The 16586-nt window shown below is 33.1% G+C and overlaps 2 protein-coding genes across 3 annotated transcripts; both read right to left on the bottom strand.

Annotated features, from left to right (window-relative positions):
• Positions 1-178: 178 nt before the first annotated feature.
• On the bottom strand, positions 179-6229 carry LOC133301631 (uncharacterized). 2 transcript variants are annotated; one of them, XM_061501279.1, is made up of 8 exons: positions 6087-6229; positions 5657-5725; positions 4488-4627; positions 2996-3064; positions 2820-2895; positions 1871-2056; positions 1440-1568; positions 179-580 (listed from the first exon to the last, which is right to left on the bottom strand). In XM_061501279.1, the coding sequence occupies exons 1-8, from the start codon at positions 6165-6167 to the stop codon at positions 419-421; spliced, it is 912 nt and encodes a 303-aa protein (XP_061357263.1). In that variant the 5' UTR covers positions 6168-6229; the 3' UTR covers positions 179-418. The 2 variants fall into 2 exon arrangements, with proteins under 2 accessions (XP_061357263.1, XP_061357264.1); XM_061501280.1 differs by having other exon boundaries at positions 2996-3075; positions 4520-4627.
• Positions 6230-8452: 2223 nt separating this feature from the next.
• LOC133301641 (protein NRT1/ PTR FAMILY 4.3-like) lies at positions 8453-11257 on the bottom strand. Its single transcript, XM_061501297.1, has 5 exons — positions 11114-11257; positions 10676-10893; positions 9852-10298; positions 9589-9686; positions 8453-9413 (listed from the first exon to the last, which is right to left on the bottom strand). The coding sequence occupies exons 1-5, from the start codon at positions 11208-11210 to the stop codon at positions 8531-8533; spliced, it is 1743 nt and encodes a 580-aa protein (XP_061357281.1). The 5' UTR covers positions 11211-11257; the 3' UTR covers positions 8453-8530.
• Positions 11258-16586: the final 5329 nt, after the last annotated feature.

The following is a 16586-nucleotide window of genomic DNA, read 5'->3' as shown; positions in this document are numbered from 1 at the left end:
ACGATACTGTTAGTAGTAGTGTTATTTAAGACCAACGACTATTATTTTAATAATTCATAAAATGTAAAAGTGAAAACGAACTTCAATTTAGTGACCTTTGATTGTCGATTGGAACTGTGAAATATATCATACACTCAACGAATACAAATAAACCAATGTTCAACTTATCAGTGTCAAAAAAGTAGAGCTATTTAGCCAACAAAATTAATTGCATCATAATACATTAAGGTAAAAGGTGAAAAGATATATATTAGGACTAAAACCATACTCTTAGGACAGTCTAAAAACATTTCACTTAATAACATGCATCGGTTGGTTTTGCATCAACAAACCTCTAGAAAATGGTTTGAACATGTTAAATACAGTCGAAAATGGCTTGAACATGTTAAATACAATGAGAGGCGAAGGGCTGCATAACCTAATCATCATTCTCAACTGTACCATCCTTGAGATGAAAATGTTTTTCTCTCTTTTGAAACTCTGTCAAACCTTTCCCACTTCCAGTCACACCAACCTTTCCTTGAGGATCATCAGGAGATTTAAAAATACTCTCCCGCTTTCTTCCCGAGAAGAAACCAATCTGTAAGCAAAGCCAAGGAAATGCATATATCAAAAAGCAATAAAAAAACATCTATACAAATCAAAATATATACCGTACACAAATATCAGTGGATTGTGATGTGAAAATCAAACATAACAGCAAATTTCAGTGATCTGGCTTTCTAAACTCTCGTTAAATGCAGAAGAATTCTCGCTGTTGATTTTTTTTTTCCAATCATGTTTATATCCAACCAATTCAAGAGATAAATAGATTTTCAACATTTGGTTGAAACATATTCTTCCATGAAATTTCGAGTATGACTCTCTATCATATACTTCACATATAACTCTCTCTCGCCTTAGGAGTAGAATAAGGCTGGATAGGACAGATAAGCTGCGTAAGACCATTACCCCATGCTCACTCCACTGCCATTATCCATCCTATCTCAACCACAGCATTGCCACACCCACCACAGACTTGGAATTTAATTGAGGAAGAAAAGAATTTTGGTTCAGAAAACATTTAAGCTATCAGACTTTGTATTCAGTTGGAGGCAAACAATGGATACGATAAGAGTTTACCATTTTATCCAATAGGGCCTCATGCTATCCTAATGCACTAAATGGCTTAGTTCATTTCCATTATTCAATTTAAAATTTATCAACATCAACAACATTTTTATCCTAAACTAGTTGGAGTCGGTGGCAAATGAACCCAAATGAAATATAAGAAAAGGTTAAGGAAAAAAGGATAAAAATTCACTTTAAAAAGTATATACAAACAAAAATTGATTACAATTATTACATTAAAACTATCAACAGGCCCCAAGGTACAAGCGAAACTAAGATAGCCGTAAAAACTTTTAAAACTAACATAATTACGAAGTTGAGAAGGGTACCTTCTTTGTCTTTCCTTTGGTTGACTGAAACTGCTGCCAAGCATTTTGCCTCTTATTTTGTGTGACTTCAAGTTGCTCCATCCTCATCTTTGACTTAAAGGCATGTATTTTCTTACGTTTGGCAGCTTTCTATAATCATTGAGTTAGAAAACATGTCATCAATGACATCCTAGCTAATTGGCAGTATGAACTTGGATAAAACAAAAATAATTTCAGAACCCCCTAAAGAATTTTGTTTTCAGAAAAAACAAATACTTTACTAAAAGTAGAGGACAAAATGACACATTAACCCAAGGACATCTAGATAGCAAAAACAGCAAATTCAAGAACTTCATCAATATTGAAAATATAATTTTCAATAAATAATTTAGTGAATTTATGGGGAAGAAAAAAAGAAGAGAGAATGAAAAGTTGCTGAAACAACTGCTCACCACATCCTCAGGGTCATCAGGCTCAATACGAAGCTTTGCAGGTAAACTTCGCGACTGAAAATCAACAGATGCAGCTTGCGCAATTTTACGTTTGATAGCCTGCTTTGTAGCTTCGGCAACTCGTTCAGCTTCTAACAAGGCATCAACAGTACCTTCTTGAATTGGCCTTATATTGGCAGGATCAACCTGTAATAAGCAACCACCATCAACACATGGCGTTTACCTGGAGATATAAGAAACTTGAAAATCGTTGGAATGTTTGTCTATAACCAAAAAATAATGCTTTAGATTGTAATGATGAGTTAGCCACTTGTCTTTATGGCCCATATGCCGTCATCACATTTTATGAGCGGGACAGATTGCAAATAAACTTCTCCAGGATATAAAGCTCCATTATTCCCTTCCCCAATTCAACAATGAACTACAAAACAATTCAATACACATGATGGCACACAAAGTACATAATTGAAAATTCTTTACTTGCAAGTAACCTTCTGCGGGATAAATTGATTCCGCTATTTCCTTTCTCAATTAAAAAAAGCACTGGAGAACACTTGAATAAACATGATGGCATACAGATTATTTGATTTAAAAAGAAAACTAAAAACTATAAAAGATTTTATAATTATCAACTACGTACAGAAAATTGTCAAGAGTTTGCATCTTTGCAAACCAGCCAAATCATGCATTCATGCAGAATAATACTGAAAGGATGCAAGATGCATTGGCACGGTATATTAGCAATACTTTATTTTGACATACAGTAGAGGCGGTTGGCAATCAAACATGGCAAAAATCACAAAATTCCTTATTTGAAATCCCTCGTCTACATATCCAAGATTTGCTTAGCAAGATAATACATCATAATTAATTGTATTATGGTAAAATAGCAAACGGGGACTTCCTTCTATACAATCAAGTATGCATCAAGTAGTTTTAGAAACAATACCTCTTCTTTATTACCCCAATTTTCATAGCAAACATAATAACCATTTGGGGAATAGGCTTCAATTGTTGCATCATACCTGGACATTCATAATATAACAAATTAAACATGAAGAAAGCATAGGTAATGAAATGGAAATCATAATATGTAGATGGACAACAAGAAGGAAAATAACTTACCACTCCCCATCTTCACTCCAAACTGCCTGAACTTTAGTGCCAACAGGAAATTTCTCATGATCAAAGCCACTATCTAACTCCTAAAGTGAAAAAAAAAAAAAGGAATTACCAATGATCAACAGAAAAGTATAGCGCTTAAATCATCATTGATTATTTCAATCGTTTCTACGACAACTTCTGCCAGATTGTAATTTCAGCAATTATCAAAGGCAAGAAACTAAGTCAATTTACGACAACTTCTGCCAGATTGTAATTTCAGCAATTATCAAAGGCAAGCAACTAAGTCAATTTTGAACAAGCAGTTCCATGGCAGCACATGGCAATTCAGTATATTAGGGATAAATATTAATATAGATCAAGCAAATGTTCTCATCTGCAGTTCGATTATCTATAGCCAAAAGCGGCAATGCATAATTAGAAAGGGTGCATCCTGGCTTCATTTACCAAAATAACCGACCATCAGGCCAAGTCTCCAACAGTATAGCCAGTAGATGTTAAATACACAGTAATGCACAATAGCCTAATGCATATAAGAGACAGGCACCATCAAATAAGCAATTATTATTTCTTTCTTTTTTTAGTAGTGTTTTTTCCAGAAGTGAAGGACTACAGACAAAAAGGTGGGGGTGGGAGGGATAAGATATGATCCTTATCATGCAAATTAGCATATCTGCTTGGTCTGAATTAATATTTATCCTACTACATGTATACCAAGGAGACTCCCTAAAGGAAACCATGAGTCAACATCAAGCACACCTTTAAGAGGTAAAAACGAATAAATGAGAAAAAGTAAATTAGAGAAGATAAATAATATAGGGGAATCATTTCCACTACTCCCATTTATGCTCATGTTGTATTGGCCAACATTCAGCTATGCATAAACATTGTAGATAGTACTGCTGTTTTATAAAATTTTCCTTTTAGCCTCAAGGGATTTTGTGACCACACAAAATCCTAATACATTGCGCCATTTCATCCAACCTGCCCCGAGTGAAGGACCAAAATAAGGACACAAACTCCTGCAGTTCCGCCCCATAACAAGTCTAAAGAGAGAAAGTTTGCCTTCAACATGCAATCATTCTACATTACTCAAGACATCAAAGGACCACACATAGCAAACTGCTGCAAACCTTGGACCTCCTACTCGTGCCAAAACCTCTGAACTTTTCTTTTATCTAATCACAAAAGCCTTTGACAGGGAAACTTCTCTAACTAACCAAACTGATCCACAATTCGTAATTAATGACAACATCACCCGAGAAGAATGATAAACCAAGTGAATGGAACAAACATTTGAAATAAACTATGGCTCATACAGTCCGAATTCAGAAAGGGACTAAGTATAGCTGTGAAAAGAAAAGTGAGCTCGAAGACAGATATCAAATAAAAAAATACACAAAATTGTTGATCATGAGTTTCCCTACCATGATTCCCAATTTCGCGGACAGCAATAAAGTAAATTAGACATATTCAGCACCATGTGAAAGTAAACTCTAAAGTCAAATCAGAAAATCGAGCATGTACCACTAGATTCTCCTTAGGTTTTGACAAACTTGGAGATGCACTAGCATTTGAACCAGATATTTCATTTTGCTTTGCAGTTGCAAGGAGTTCTTCCGTTAAAGCAATCACCTGTGTCACACAATTTTAGGCCACATTCCAATTCAGTAAAATAAATATTTTTCAGAAATTTTTACATCATAAACCAAATTAATGTCAAAATTCTAACTTAGAATCTCAGTGTGAACATCTCATATCAGGTGAGAGGGAGAAAGCATGCTGGACATCACGACACAGAGCACACCTGCACAGAACCAAGATAGAAGTGATGTGCATTTTGACGAGGCTCTCATTTTTTATTTCATTTTTTATTTCATTATATTGCTCCTCAGGATCTGCAATTTGAATCATATTACTAACTGACTGCCCTGTACTTCCAAATAAAACATGGATATTATAGTTCTCCTGTGAGAGGAAAGCTGACATCTGCTGCAGTTAAATTTTTGATGTGGGGCCCACTTTAAGTAAAATAAAATAAAAAAATATAACATGTGATACTGTAGCGTGTCTGTTGGAAGGGGGTGAGTTCTCGAGAAACTCAACCCTATAAAACGAATAAATCTTTGGTGCTACTGTTGCACTAAGATTCAGTGCATCCCACCAATGGGAGTATTACACATCATATGTGAGAGAAAAAAATTGGCAGAGAAAAGAAAATTTTAACTCACATGTAATATTTCTATTGGTGAGATGTACTGAATCTTTGGTGCAACAGTAGCACCAAAGATTTATTCCAATAAAACACTACCCTCACCTCTTTCAACCAATAAATGAGGACTAATCCCAAAAAACGAGCCACTAGAGTTTCATGGGTTGAAAAATTAAAATAAAATGTGGTGCATAGCAAGCCCATACATCCATACACCGGTGCTCTGATGTCTTTATGCTAGGTAAGACGGTAGAGTTCTGCTTTCTTGAGAAAGAATCAATTATCAATTCAGATTTTATTTTAACAGAAAAATAAGCATTATTGAAGGAGTATATTAAGACGAAACAATGGAGAACAGTGGGAAACAGAAAGAACTGCTATATTCATTACACTAATGAATAAAATGAACAAGAAATCAGCTAAGCGAGTGAATAAAATAAAATAAAAAATACCTCAGTAAGCTCCCTTTCCATGTCCACATACTCAGAATTTCCAGGCTCGTCATTTAGAAGTTGTCTAACCTGATCCAGAGACGAGATGAAGGAAAACCATTAATCTTTCATATAAAAGACTAAGGAGTACATAAATTGATATTATAAGCGATACCAATGACATTAACTATTTTTTTTTTCTTTTTTTCTAACAAAGGACAGAGGACATGCAATAATTAGCATGTTGGTCACTCACTATCCACAATTAGTTATCGCTCATATTCGGTTATCTCATTAACAAAACACACACAAAATTCTCTTTTCTTGAAGACCGGAGTGAGCTTCTTTATTCCCTAATCCATGATTGATATTTGCATTTTCTAAATTATGTTACATAAAAATTGAAGTGGGGGAAAAACCCTAATTGTTGCAGCGAATGAAAAAAGGGAACCTGATGGAGTTGATCTTTGTAGATAGAAAGATTGGAGGCGAGCTCTTGTATGCTTACTTCATCACCGCTTTGCCCTTCCATCTTTTTTTCTTTCGATTCTTTCAAATCACAAACACCACACCACAGGACTCACACGACTCGAAGAAAAGAGAAGAACAAGTTACAAGACCCTCCCCTCAAACCCTCGGAGGTCTCTTATATTGGGCTTTTATTTTCATTCTCATTGGCCCTTAAAATGTCCAAATTATTATTAAACGTGACCTCTTGTGAAGCCCAAGATATATATAGATGATGGATCTGGGTCTTACTAATGTCATTATTCACATCTTTATAAGTAACTGTTTTTCGATACCCAAATCGCAACTTTATATTTTTGAAGATTACTGGCGGTGGGCAACAGTGATATTGTCTATGAATAAATCTAATATAATAAAAAGAAATATTTGTATACTATTTTTTACTACTTTGTTACAAACTGTCTTACACTTACATTTATTAAAAAGTATTTAAATATTTTAAATTACACAACTTTGTATACTAATTTTTTATATTCTCTCTCCTTCACAATATTATTTCTTTCTCTCTCTTCCTGTTTTTTTGGAAGAGAAAGAATATAAAAAATCACTACACTAAAACACAATTATTTCACTTAAAATGACAAAAAAATTCATTTATTTATTAAAAAAAGAAATATAAATAATATATATTAAGAAATGTATTTTTAGTTTTATTACTTAAAAATAAAAATGATATGGAAATAATGTAATAAAGATTGGCGCAAATTATTAGCTACTTTATGACGTGGAGTTGTGAAGCTTGTGAGCTGTGATATCTACACAATTTGGAGACAAAAATCACCTTCTATCACAAATTTTTTTTTAAAATAAAATAATGTTGTTAAACATACATATTTTACACGGCTCTGTTGACTATCTTCATTACGTAGGTAGTACTAGATGCCTTTGTGGTTAAAGCCTTTTTGTATTCATAAATAATGGTGTATTAACATACTCATTATGTACTTTTGTAACTTCTTATTCTTTAATTCCAATATAAAAAGATATATCTTATAAAGACTGTAATAAATAGAAAAAAGAAACAAAGATTATAGCTAGTTCATGAATTTTAGAATTCATAAGTGTGTGAGGGGAGATATTTTGGCTCTAAGATTTTTAAGTCTTATTCTCCATCGATGTAAGTTACATTCTTAATTTTGATAGTTGATTTTATTTTTATCCAAATCTAATAATTATTAGATATTTGAGTCGTTAGATTCAAGTAAATCAATAATTAAGATTTTTTTAAAAAAAAAAAAGGAACCGATTAAAGGAAACAGAAAATTTTATAAAGAAAGGAAACAAAAGAAGAGGATCGGAGTGGAAAGGAGACACTTTTGGAGAAGTGAGATGAGATAGTGGGGAAAACAATCATAAATTTGAGACGGAAGTGGGCTCAGTGCCATGACAAGCTATTTTTTATGTGGGGACTGTGTTAATCTTTTACCCAACATTTTAATGTATAATGTCCTATGAGGATGCCAATTAGAAATGGTTTTGCGGGGGGGCTGGCCTCAACAGTAAAACATGTTAGAGACATGTCTTATTACATAATCGTACACAATGATTGTCAAAAAGAACAACTTCAACAAATTCTCCAATGTGATTTTTGTTATAAAAACTACAATTCTATTTGTCTATGTTTTTAATTCTATGTGTAAATTCTTACGCCAATTTGTGTTAAAAATGTGTTTTAGAATAAATTTTGCTAGCATCGGATCATAGTACTTGGATGAAATCACGGTACGCGTTCTATCACTTAGATTACATGTTCGTTTTTTAATTTGATATAGGAAAAAAACTAAAAGGAAAAAAGTAATTCCCACGTTGTCAAGCAGTCAAAGATAAACAGGGAGAGAATGTAATGAATCTTGCCACGAAGTTCCTCCTTAAAACACCAATATGTAGACCCAGAAAATTAAATAAATCTTTCTTCGTATATAGTTGTGTGTGTTTGTGAGTAAACCATGGCAATTATATGTGGGTCCCAATTCCCATAACATGCATGTCTCGCGTAGTTATGAATTTGTTTATCAAACACTTTATATATATATATATATATAATACCAAATATCACTTTGGGAGAGGTTTAAAGTCTATATAAGATTTTACTTAATCATCGATCGCTTAAATTATTTAATAACATTCATACTTAATTTTTATTATTGTAGTTTTTTAAAAGCTTCCTGCCACCGAATTTCAAGTGTAATTAACATGAATAAAGAGTAAGGGGGAAAAATTAACACATTAAGCTCCTCTGAATTTAGATGCCCTTCCTTATATATATAATAATTAAGACATTAATTGCCATGCATTCTTCACAGTATTTTTCATAATAACTTTATACTGAATATAGTACAAAAAGGCTAGACTAAATAAATTGGTATGCTAGGGAATATTGTCATCTGATCCAGAGTATTTGGATTGATTATTGTTTTGCTTGGCATAAGGTTCAGGTTGGGAAGGAGCATAAGAATACCATCTGGACCAAAAGAGATAGTTGAGGAAGTTTAGAAAGCTTAGGGCAGCCATTAACCAATAGAAAAGGTCAAGCCTGTCTTGGTTGAGATTGTTGTAATGAAGCCAACCACCACCACCAGCACCATTTGAAGAAGTTGAAGTGATCTTATTGACCAAAGAAACCAATAGTGAGCTCAAATAAAATCCAAATGAGTAGGAGCAATATGTGATAGCTGTCAAGAATGCCTGCATCCCTTTGAAGGACTGTTTGTAAAAGAACTCAAGGAGACCAACGGCTGTAAACATCTCTGACAATCCAAAGATTAAGAATTGCGGAGTAATCCAAAAAATAGACAAAGTTTTGTTATGGTTCAGAGCTGCATCCCTTCTCTTTTTCTCCAATAGAGCAGCCGAAACCATAGAAAATGTAGCTAGAAAGAGGCCAAAACCTATTCGACGCAAAGGCGAGATTCCAGACTCATGACCAGTAATTTTTCTGGCAAAGGGGACAAAGAAAGTGTCATAGAGAGGGACTACGATGATGAGCAAGATATAAGGAATGGACTGAAGCGACGCTGGTGGGATATGAAATGATTTGGTTAGATGGGTGTCCATGGCACTCCCTTGTTGGACTGAGAATGTCTGCAGTTGTGCTAATATTGTGTTGAATATGATGGTGCAAGAAAATATCGGAACAACTGATACCAACATCTTCACTTGCTCAACTTGTCCCACACTGCACAATCTCCATGCGCTTTCCTTTCTGTTTGTTCCCTCTAATTCCACTCTGATACAAGCCTTGTCCAAGAACCTGATCAAATATATATTAATAATATTAATGAATATATATATATATATATATATATATATATATATTTTTTTTTTTTACTTTAGCTAGCACATATATATTGGCATGCAGAAAAATATACTATATATACTTCTAATTAAGAACATGGTATAATTGATTGAATCCAATATAAAAGTACCTGAACTTATCGGTATGAACATAGTTTTGGCTTCCATGAAGCATTTGTGGGTTAGATGGACAGATATGCTTTCTTTTCAGAAATGCAGCCACAAGAACCTGATATATATATATATATATATGAGATCATGGTAATTAACTTGATTAATATTCTTGAGGCACAACAGTACAAATGGATGCTAATATTAATTAATCCTTAATTAACAAGTATATATATATATATAGAAATTAACAAATTAAGATTGGTATGTATAGGGTATGTACTTGAGCAAGGGGGGTTAAGATGCTGCCCTGTGGGGGTTTGTTCCTGTAATATAGAGTCCCACATATCAAGCTTATCAATCCCATTGCCATTGCAGCTGCTGATACTCCGAAGCCTACGTCCATTCCCGAATGAGTTTGAACCCAAACAAGAATTGTGAGGGCAACGAGTTCTCCCAAAGAGAATGCAAAATATGCTGCATTGAAGTAAGTGGAGAGATTCTTTAACTGCTTGGGGTTCTCTTGATTGAATTGGTCACCTCCATGAGCAATCATGTTAGGCTTCACACATCCACTCCCTAATGCCACCAAGTATATTGCTAAAAAGAATATCATGGCCTTGAAGCCCTTTGCTTCTATGCACTGTTCTTCTCCGTCACTCATCATCATATTGCACGGCGGTGGCTTCAACTGAGGAAGATGAGCTTGGACTGACAGCAATATGAAACCCTGTCACAAGTCACAACCAAATATTATTAATTATTAATTCATAAAAATATATATGTTTAGCAATTAATAAGAATTAGAAACTGACTGAAGATTCCATATCAATGACATCATTTGAAAGGCAGTCAACGCCATATATATATATATATATGGAGAAATTAATTATATGATATAACAATTAATTAAAAAATCATGGAAATAAATTTTAATAATTTTATAATCACTTCACTGGTCAAATTTTTCAATCGATAATTATAATTTTCTATTTTTTCTTTGAAGGAGGCATGTGGAAAAGTAAAATAAATAAAAGTTTGATAATTTTTTGGTTTTAATATATAGGTACAGATGGAGAAATAAAGAAAGAGACGGAGCTAGCTTACAGAAAGTTCAAGAAAACCAAAGATGAGGATGGTCCAGAAGCTGCCGAGGTAAGAGTCAGAAAGATAGCCGCCGAGGAGGGCGAGGAGAAATATAGTTCCAACAAAGTTAGTGACGACGTTGGCAGATTTGGACAAAGAGAAGTGCATCTCATTGATCACATAAGTTATGAGGTTGTTTCCCACCGCAGCTATTGCCATTATTTCAAATGCTTGCAACCCTGATCAATTCAAGTGATATATATATATATATATATATATATATATATGCAGAAGAGAGAATTAACACAGTAACAAAGAAGTAATTAAGATGCATATATAATCTGGCAAAATATATATATATATATATATATATATATATATATATGCTTTTAATTTATACATGATCAACTAGTACTGTAACAAGGGCCAAATGAGATAGATAGATAGATAGATAGATACCAAGAACGAAAAGAGCAGGTCTCATTCCACCATGCTTATGAGGGTTAGAGGGTCTGCCTCTCCAGTCAACAGTTGTGCTGTCTTCTTCTCCCTCCATTCTTCACTAATTCACACACACTCAAGATTAATTGTGAAGCCGGTTTGTTGTACTCAAACTCAAAGTAATGCTGAATTTGAGGACTCTGTGTGTTCCTCACTCCCTGCTTTATAGTGCCGAGTAGCAAGTGGGATGTACGCGCTTTTAGTTTCTGACTGAAAGCGAGAGTTACATTACATACCTCCCTCCCCTCCTCGCGGTGCACTCATTATTCGCACGTGTACCACACTCACAAGTCACAACCACAAATAACCTTCTTTCCTATCCTATGAAATGAAAAAGACCTTTCTGATCTCTGTCAAATGTGTGGGATAATGCCTCTCACCGTTGCCGAAAAATTTACTATTTACTGTATTATTCGCTGAGTGTATCTAAATAATAAAAATTGAGAAATAATTGTGATGTTTGTATGAAAAAGAGATAAAAATATTTTTTTTATTAGGTGTCACTTGTTGAATTAGAAATGCACCGTTGCTACGTAATCGTCCTCGCCTACAATTCCATTCTTATGTAACAAAAAATACATATTAATATATAGAAAAAAAAAATATGTCATTTTAAATGGCACACTTTATGTTCTTTCATTCTTATAAAAAAGTGGAACACACACCTTTAAAAAAAAATTCACTCTCTCTTCTATGATTTATCTCACTTAAAATGATATAATTTTGTATCATTTAAAAATTAAAATGATACACACTTTTTCCTAATATATATTTTTTTTGTTCTTTTACTCCTTTTGGTTACGGAAACGTAATTTCATTCCTTTTTCTTATTAAAGTTTGCTTATTTTGTGTAAACACTTTAATTTCATATTATACTTATATAATATTTTTTCTTAACAAATTGACAAATATGTTGTCTCGCCATTTTCGGCGAACTAAAAAGACCAATAATCTCAATTTAGGTAAGATTTTTCACAGCATTTACTATTTAAACAAAAGTAAATTGGGTAAAATATTAAATTATCATAATGGCTTCTAAAATAAAAATAAAAAATAAAATCATCACTAAATTTATTATGATATTTAAATGGTACAGTATTTGTATAATACTTAACATTACTCTTTAACTTAGTGGACAGATAAACTTTGATCAGTAAATTATGTGTCTCAAACTATTTCGTTAAATTTAGGTCCATAATATTCCGTCTGCATAACCAAAAAAAAATGTTTTTACAAGGATTTAGAATTATCCTTTCCTCTTCATCCTACACTTATAAAAGTTCTAAATTAAATTTATATGATAATTACTTACAAGTTAAAAATTAATATGCTTACCAAAATATATATATATATATATATATATATATATATATATATATATATATATATAATATTACATAATCTAAAATTTACGTTAAAATATATTAATAGGTTAAAATAGTTAACTTTACTAATAAATAAAATGAGCATAATGTTTTTTATTTTTTTTTGGTAAGCTAAGCATAATGTTTGTTTAAATAAAAGGTAGAACGTGGTTTACAAACAAAAAAAATGCTTTGTTTTTCTGCTGTAGCCGGAGATTATCAAATTTTTCTGCATATAGAAACAAGCTGGGTTCCACTAATTTTTGTAAAAAAAAAATAGGCACATTTTACGAACGTGACATGATTAAAACAATTTACTGCAACCATTTTGCCAAAAAAAAGGGTACAACGTGGGACAGGATGAATTGACCAAAAACTACATACATATCACGGGTTTAAAATTCGTCCCGTGTGTCAGCCTCTCAGGGCAGGACAAATAGCCACGTGTCGGGATAAAATTGTCAAACCAATTGTCGGTTTTAAACTTTATCATTTGAGTACTCTTTCAAATTTTTTATCATTTTTTTCTATTAAAATTATATATTAATTTACTTTTTTTTTTTAAATTATATCCCAATATGTTTTTATTTGTTTAAAATTTAATTGACTTTTATTTAAGTAAATGAGTATTTTATTTCAATAAATAACTTATCAAGAATTAAGATTTGGTCAAACTTTGGTCTAACAAGAATAGAGATTGATATATAATTTAAAAAACGGGTATATTGGTATATAACTTAAGAAGAATGACAAAGTAATAAAAGAAATTAAAATAAAAGAGAAATTATTAATCAACCGTATTTCCACTATTATTTTCATTGATTTAATTCATTAATTATGAAAATTAATATTAAATTATTCTCTCTTTTTTTTGGGTACAAAAATATGTGACCAAGAGAAATAAGTATAAGAGAATAATTTAAATTCTTATTTGTCAACATTTTGAATGATTAATGAAATAAATTAATAATATATTGTTAAAGCATTTTTATTTTGGTAAACTATTATAAAAGCCTTTAGCTGATTTAAAAAAAAAACAAAATTGAGATAATATTTTGTACTATCAAGAAATTAATTTTTTACTTATTAATTAAGTGGGAGATTAGTTGATACAGAATATGTTATTTATTCTGTATCATTAATCTGTTGTTAGTTTTCTAACTGGTAGTTGCTATGTAATTAGAAGTCAGTTAGTTTGTTAGACTAACCATGTGTAGTTAGTTAGTTTGTTACACTAACCATGTGTAGTTAGCTAGTTTGTTAGTCCAGTCACGTGTGTGACTATTTTATTTTTTGGTCTTTTGCTTTCTGCATATTAGAAAGGTAAGGTACAAACTCTACTGTAACACCTTTTCTGTTTTTTCATCAATGAAGCTTTCTCACGCTTCCACATACACTAAGATGGTATCAGAGCCTCATAGAGGGCTCTGATATTCGCCATTTTTCTTCTTTCCTTCTTAGATCTGTTTTCTTTCTTCTTATAGATCTTCTTCTGAATCAAGGCGTTTTTAATATTTTTTTTTGGATGGCGAATCAGAGTCCTCCGCATGTTATGGATCAGGTTATTGATGAACCTGAGATTCAAGGAAATGCTTCGAATGCTGCAAATCTGAAAAATGCAGATAAGAATCGTGTTCAAGATCTATCAGATCAAGGTAATGCATATTTTCTACATTCAAATGAAAATCCGTCCCTTGTTCTTGTCTCCACACCGATGAACGGCAAGAACTACCATGCATGGGCTAGAGCCATGACCATGGCATTGATTTCTAAGAATAAAATTGGTTTTGTGAATGGTTCGATTCCTGTTCCAGTGGATTCTGATAAGAATTATTCTGCTTGGGAGAGATGCAACACCATGGTGCTGTCATGGTTGCATCGATCTATTACTGATTCCATCTCTCAATCAATATTGTGGATGGATAGAGCTGTTGATGTGTGGAAAGACCTCAAGGAGAGGTTTTCTCAGTCAGATATCTTTCGCATTTCTGACTTGCAGGATGAGATTTTTCGTCTTCATCAAGGAGACAAATCGATATCAAATTACTATACCCAGCTTAAGATCCTTTGGGATGAGTTGGAGAATTTACACCCTACACCTTCATGTAAATGCATTCGGCCATGCTGCACTATTGCCTCAGAAGTGAAGAGTAGCAAAGATAGAGATTATTCGATTAGATTTCTAAAGGGACTCAATGAGCAATATTTTCATGTGAGGTCCCAAATCATGCTTATGGATCCTCTTCCATCAATTAATAGAGTGTTCTCATTGGTTACTCAGCAGGAAAGACAAATGCATATTGAAGGCATTTTGTCTAACTCTGAAGATGGAATTTCAAAAGTGTTCTATAATTCTTCTACAGAACACAATATGACAAGAGGTGGTCGTTTTAATGGTAGAGGAAGAGGAAGAGGATATTATAATGGGCGTGGCAGATCATTTACTAGGCTATGTACATACTGTGGGAAGACTAGCCATACTATTGACACATGCTTTGAGAAGCATGGATATCCACCTGGATATAAGATGAGAAATGGATCAAATGGACCTAAGTCAGCTAATGCTGTAATTCAAGATACCTCAGATATTGCTGGTGATCAGAATAATGTTGTCACTCATCAAGAGAGCAAGGGAAGTTTTACGAAGAATCAGTATGATGCTATTTTTGAAATGATTCAGCACACTTTGCAACATCAACAGCAAGACAATTCTCCTCATATGAGCAACATAGTGCAGGCAAGAGCACTCAATACCGAAATGAAGATGGGAAATGTTGAAACAGCTTCTACAGGTAATGCTCACACACAATGGATCCTAGACACAGGAGCTACTGACCACATAACTCATTGCTTGACCAACTTGTGTTCAATACAAAAGATTGCACCAGTAGCTATTTCTCTACCTAATGGTAGCCAGGTTCAATCTCACTATTCAGGAACTGTACAATTGACCAATACACTTACCTTACACAATGTTTTGTTTGTTGAGAATTTTAATGTCAATCTCATATCTGTGAACAAATTGTCACAAGTTTCTAACTGCTGTGTAATTTTCCAGCAGCAAATATGCACAATCCAACACATGCCTACCATGGAGATGATTGGTTCAGCTAGGCTGAAGGGAGGCCTATACATCCTTACTCAAGACTGTAGCCAAGAAAATACATACTCAGACCCACAAGTTAAATCCACAAATAACATTTCCATTCAATCTCCTTATTCTGTAAATTCTGGTTCCATAGATGTTTGGCATTTGCGTTTAGGACATTGTTCTTCTTCTGTAATGAAGACAATGATCACCCAATATCCTTTTATATCTTGTAAAAATACTGATACTCCTTGTGATATATGCCATTATTCCAGGCAAAGAAAATTGCCTTTCATTTCTAGTTCCACTGTTTCTGATAATCCCTTTGATCTAGTGCATTTGGATATTTGGGGACCATATTCTATATCTTCTATTCATGGTCATCGATATTTTTTGACAGTAGTTGATGATCTCACACGTTTTACTTGGGGAATTTTGATGAAATCAAAATCTGAAATCAGAATGCACATTAAATTTTTTGTCTCTTTTGTTAAAAATCAGTTTCACATGACTGTAAAATCCTTTAGAAGTGATAATGGTCAGGAGTTTATGATGCAAGATTTTTTTAATCAAAGTGGAATCATTCACCAATTGACTTGTGTTGAGTCTCCACAACAAAATGGTGTTGTGGAGAGAAAGCATCAACATATTTTAAATACAGCAAGAGCTCTTCTGTTCCAAGGTAGTCTCCCCAAGAATTTATGGTCCTATTGCATTTCTCATGCTATTCATATCATCAATAGACTCCCTTCACCAAAATTACAAAACAAGTCACCCTATGAGCTATTGTACAAAAAGCCACCTGTCATCATTCACCTTAAAGCCTTTGGTTGTCTATCTTTTGCCTCCACATTAAAAGCCAACCGTGTCAAATTTGATTCAAGAGCCCGTAAATGCATTTATCTTGGTCATAAGGATGGTACAAAGGTATACATTCTGTATGATCTTAATTCCAGAGAAATTTTTTTGTCAAGAAATG

This window comes from Gastrolobium bilobum, unplaced genomic scaffold (assembly GCF_033153095.1).
Source record: "Gastrolobium bilobum isolate Gb01-03AN ecotype WA unplaced genomic scaffold, APGP_CSIRO_Gbil_v1 utg13393, whole genome shotgun sequence".
Taxonomy (NCBI): Eukaryota; Viridiplantae; Streptophyta; class Magnoliopsida; order Fabales; family Fabaceae; genus Gastrolobium; species Gastrolobium bilobum.
This window is presented reverse-complemented; position numbering and strand designations above follow the sequence as displayed.

Excerpts from the sequence above, each read along its gene's own strand:
- LOC133301631 (XM_061501279.1), bottom strand. The coding sequence starts at position 6,167 with ATGGAAGGGCAAAGCGGTGATGAAGTAAGCATACAAGAGCTCGCCTCC. Across the intron at positions 5,726-6,086 it reads ACAAAGATCAACTCCATCAG|GTTAGACAACTTCTAAATGA; the intron begins GTTCCCTTTTTT and ends TCTCTGGATCAG. Across the intron at positions 2,896-2,995 it reads TGGAGTGAAGATGGGGAGTG|GTATGATGCAACAATTGAAG; the intron begins GTAAGTTATTTT and ends ATGAATGTCCAG.
- LOC133301641 (XM_061501297.1), bottom strand. The coding sequence starts at position 11,210 with ATGGAGGGAGAAGAAGACAGCACAACTGTTGACTGGAGAGGCAGACCC. Across the intron at positions 10,299-10,675 it reads TTGGTTTTCTTGAACTTTCT|GGTTTCATATTGCTGTCAGT; the intron begins GTAAGCTAGCTC and ends GACTTGTGACAG. Across the intron at positions 9,687-9,851 it reads TCTTAACCCCCCTTGCTCAA|GTTCTTGTGGCTGCATTTCT; the intron begins GTACATACCCTA and ends TATATATATCAG.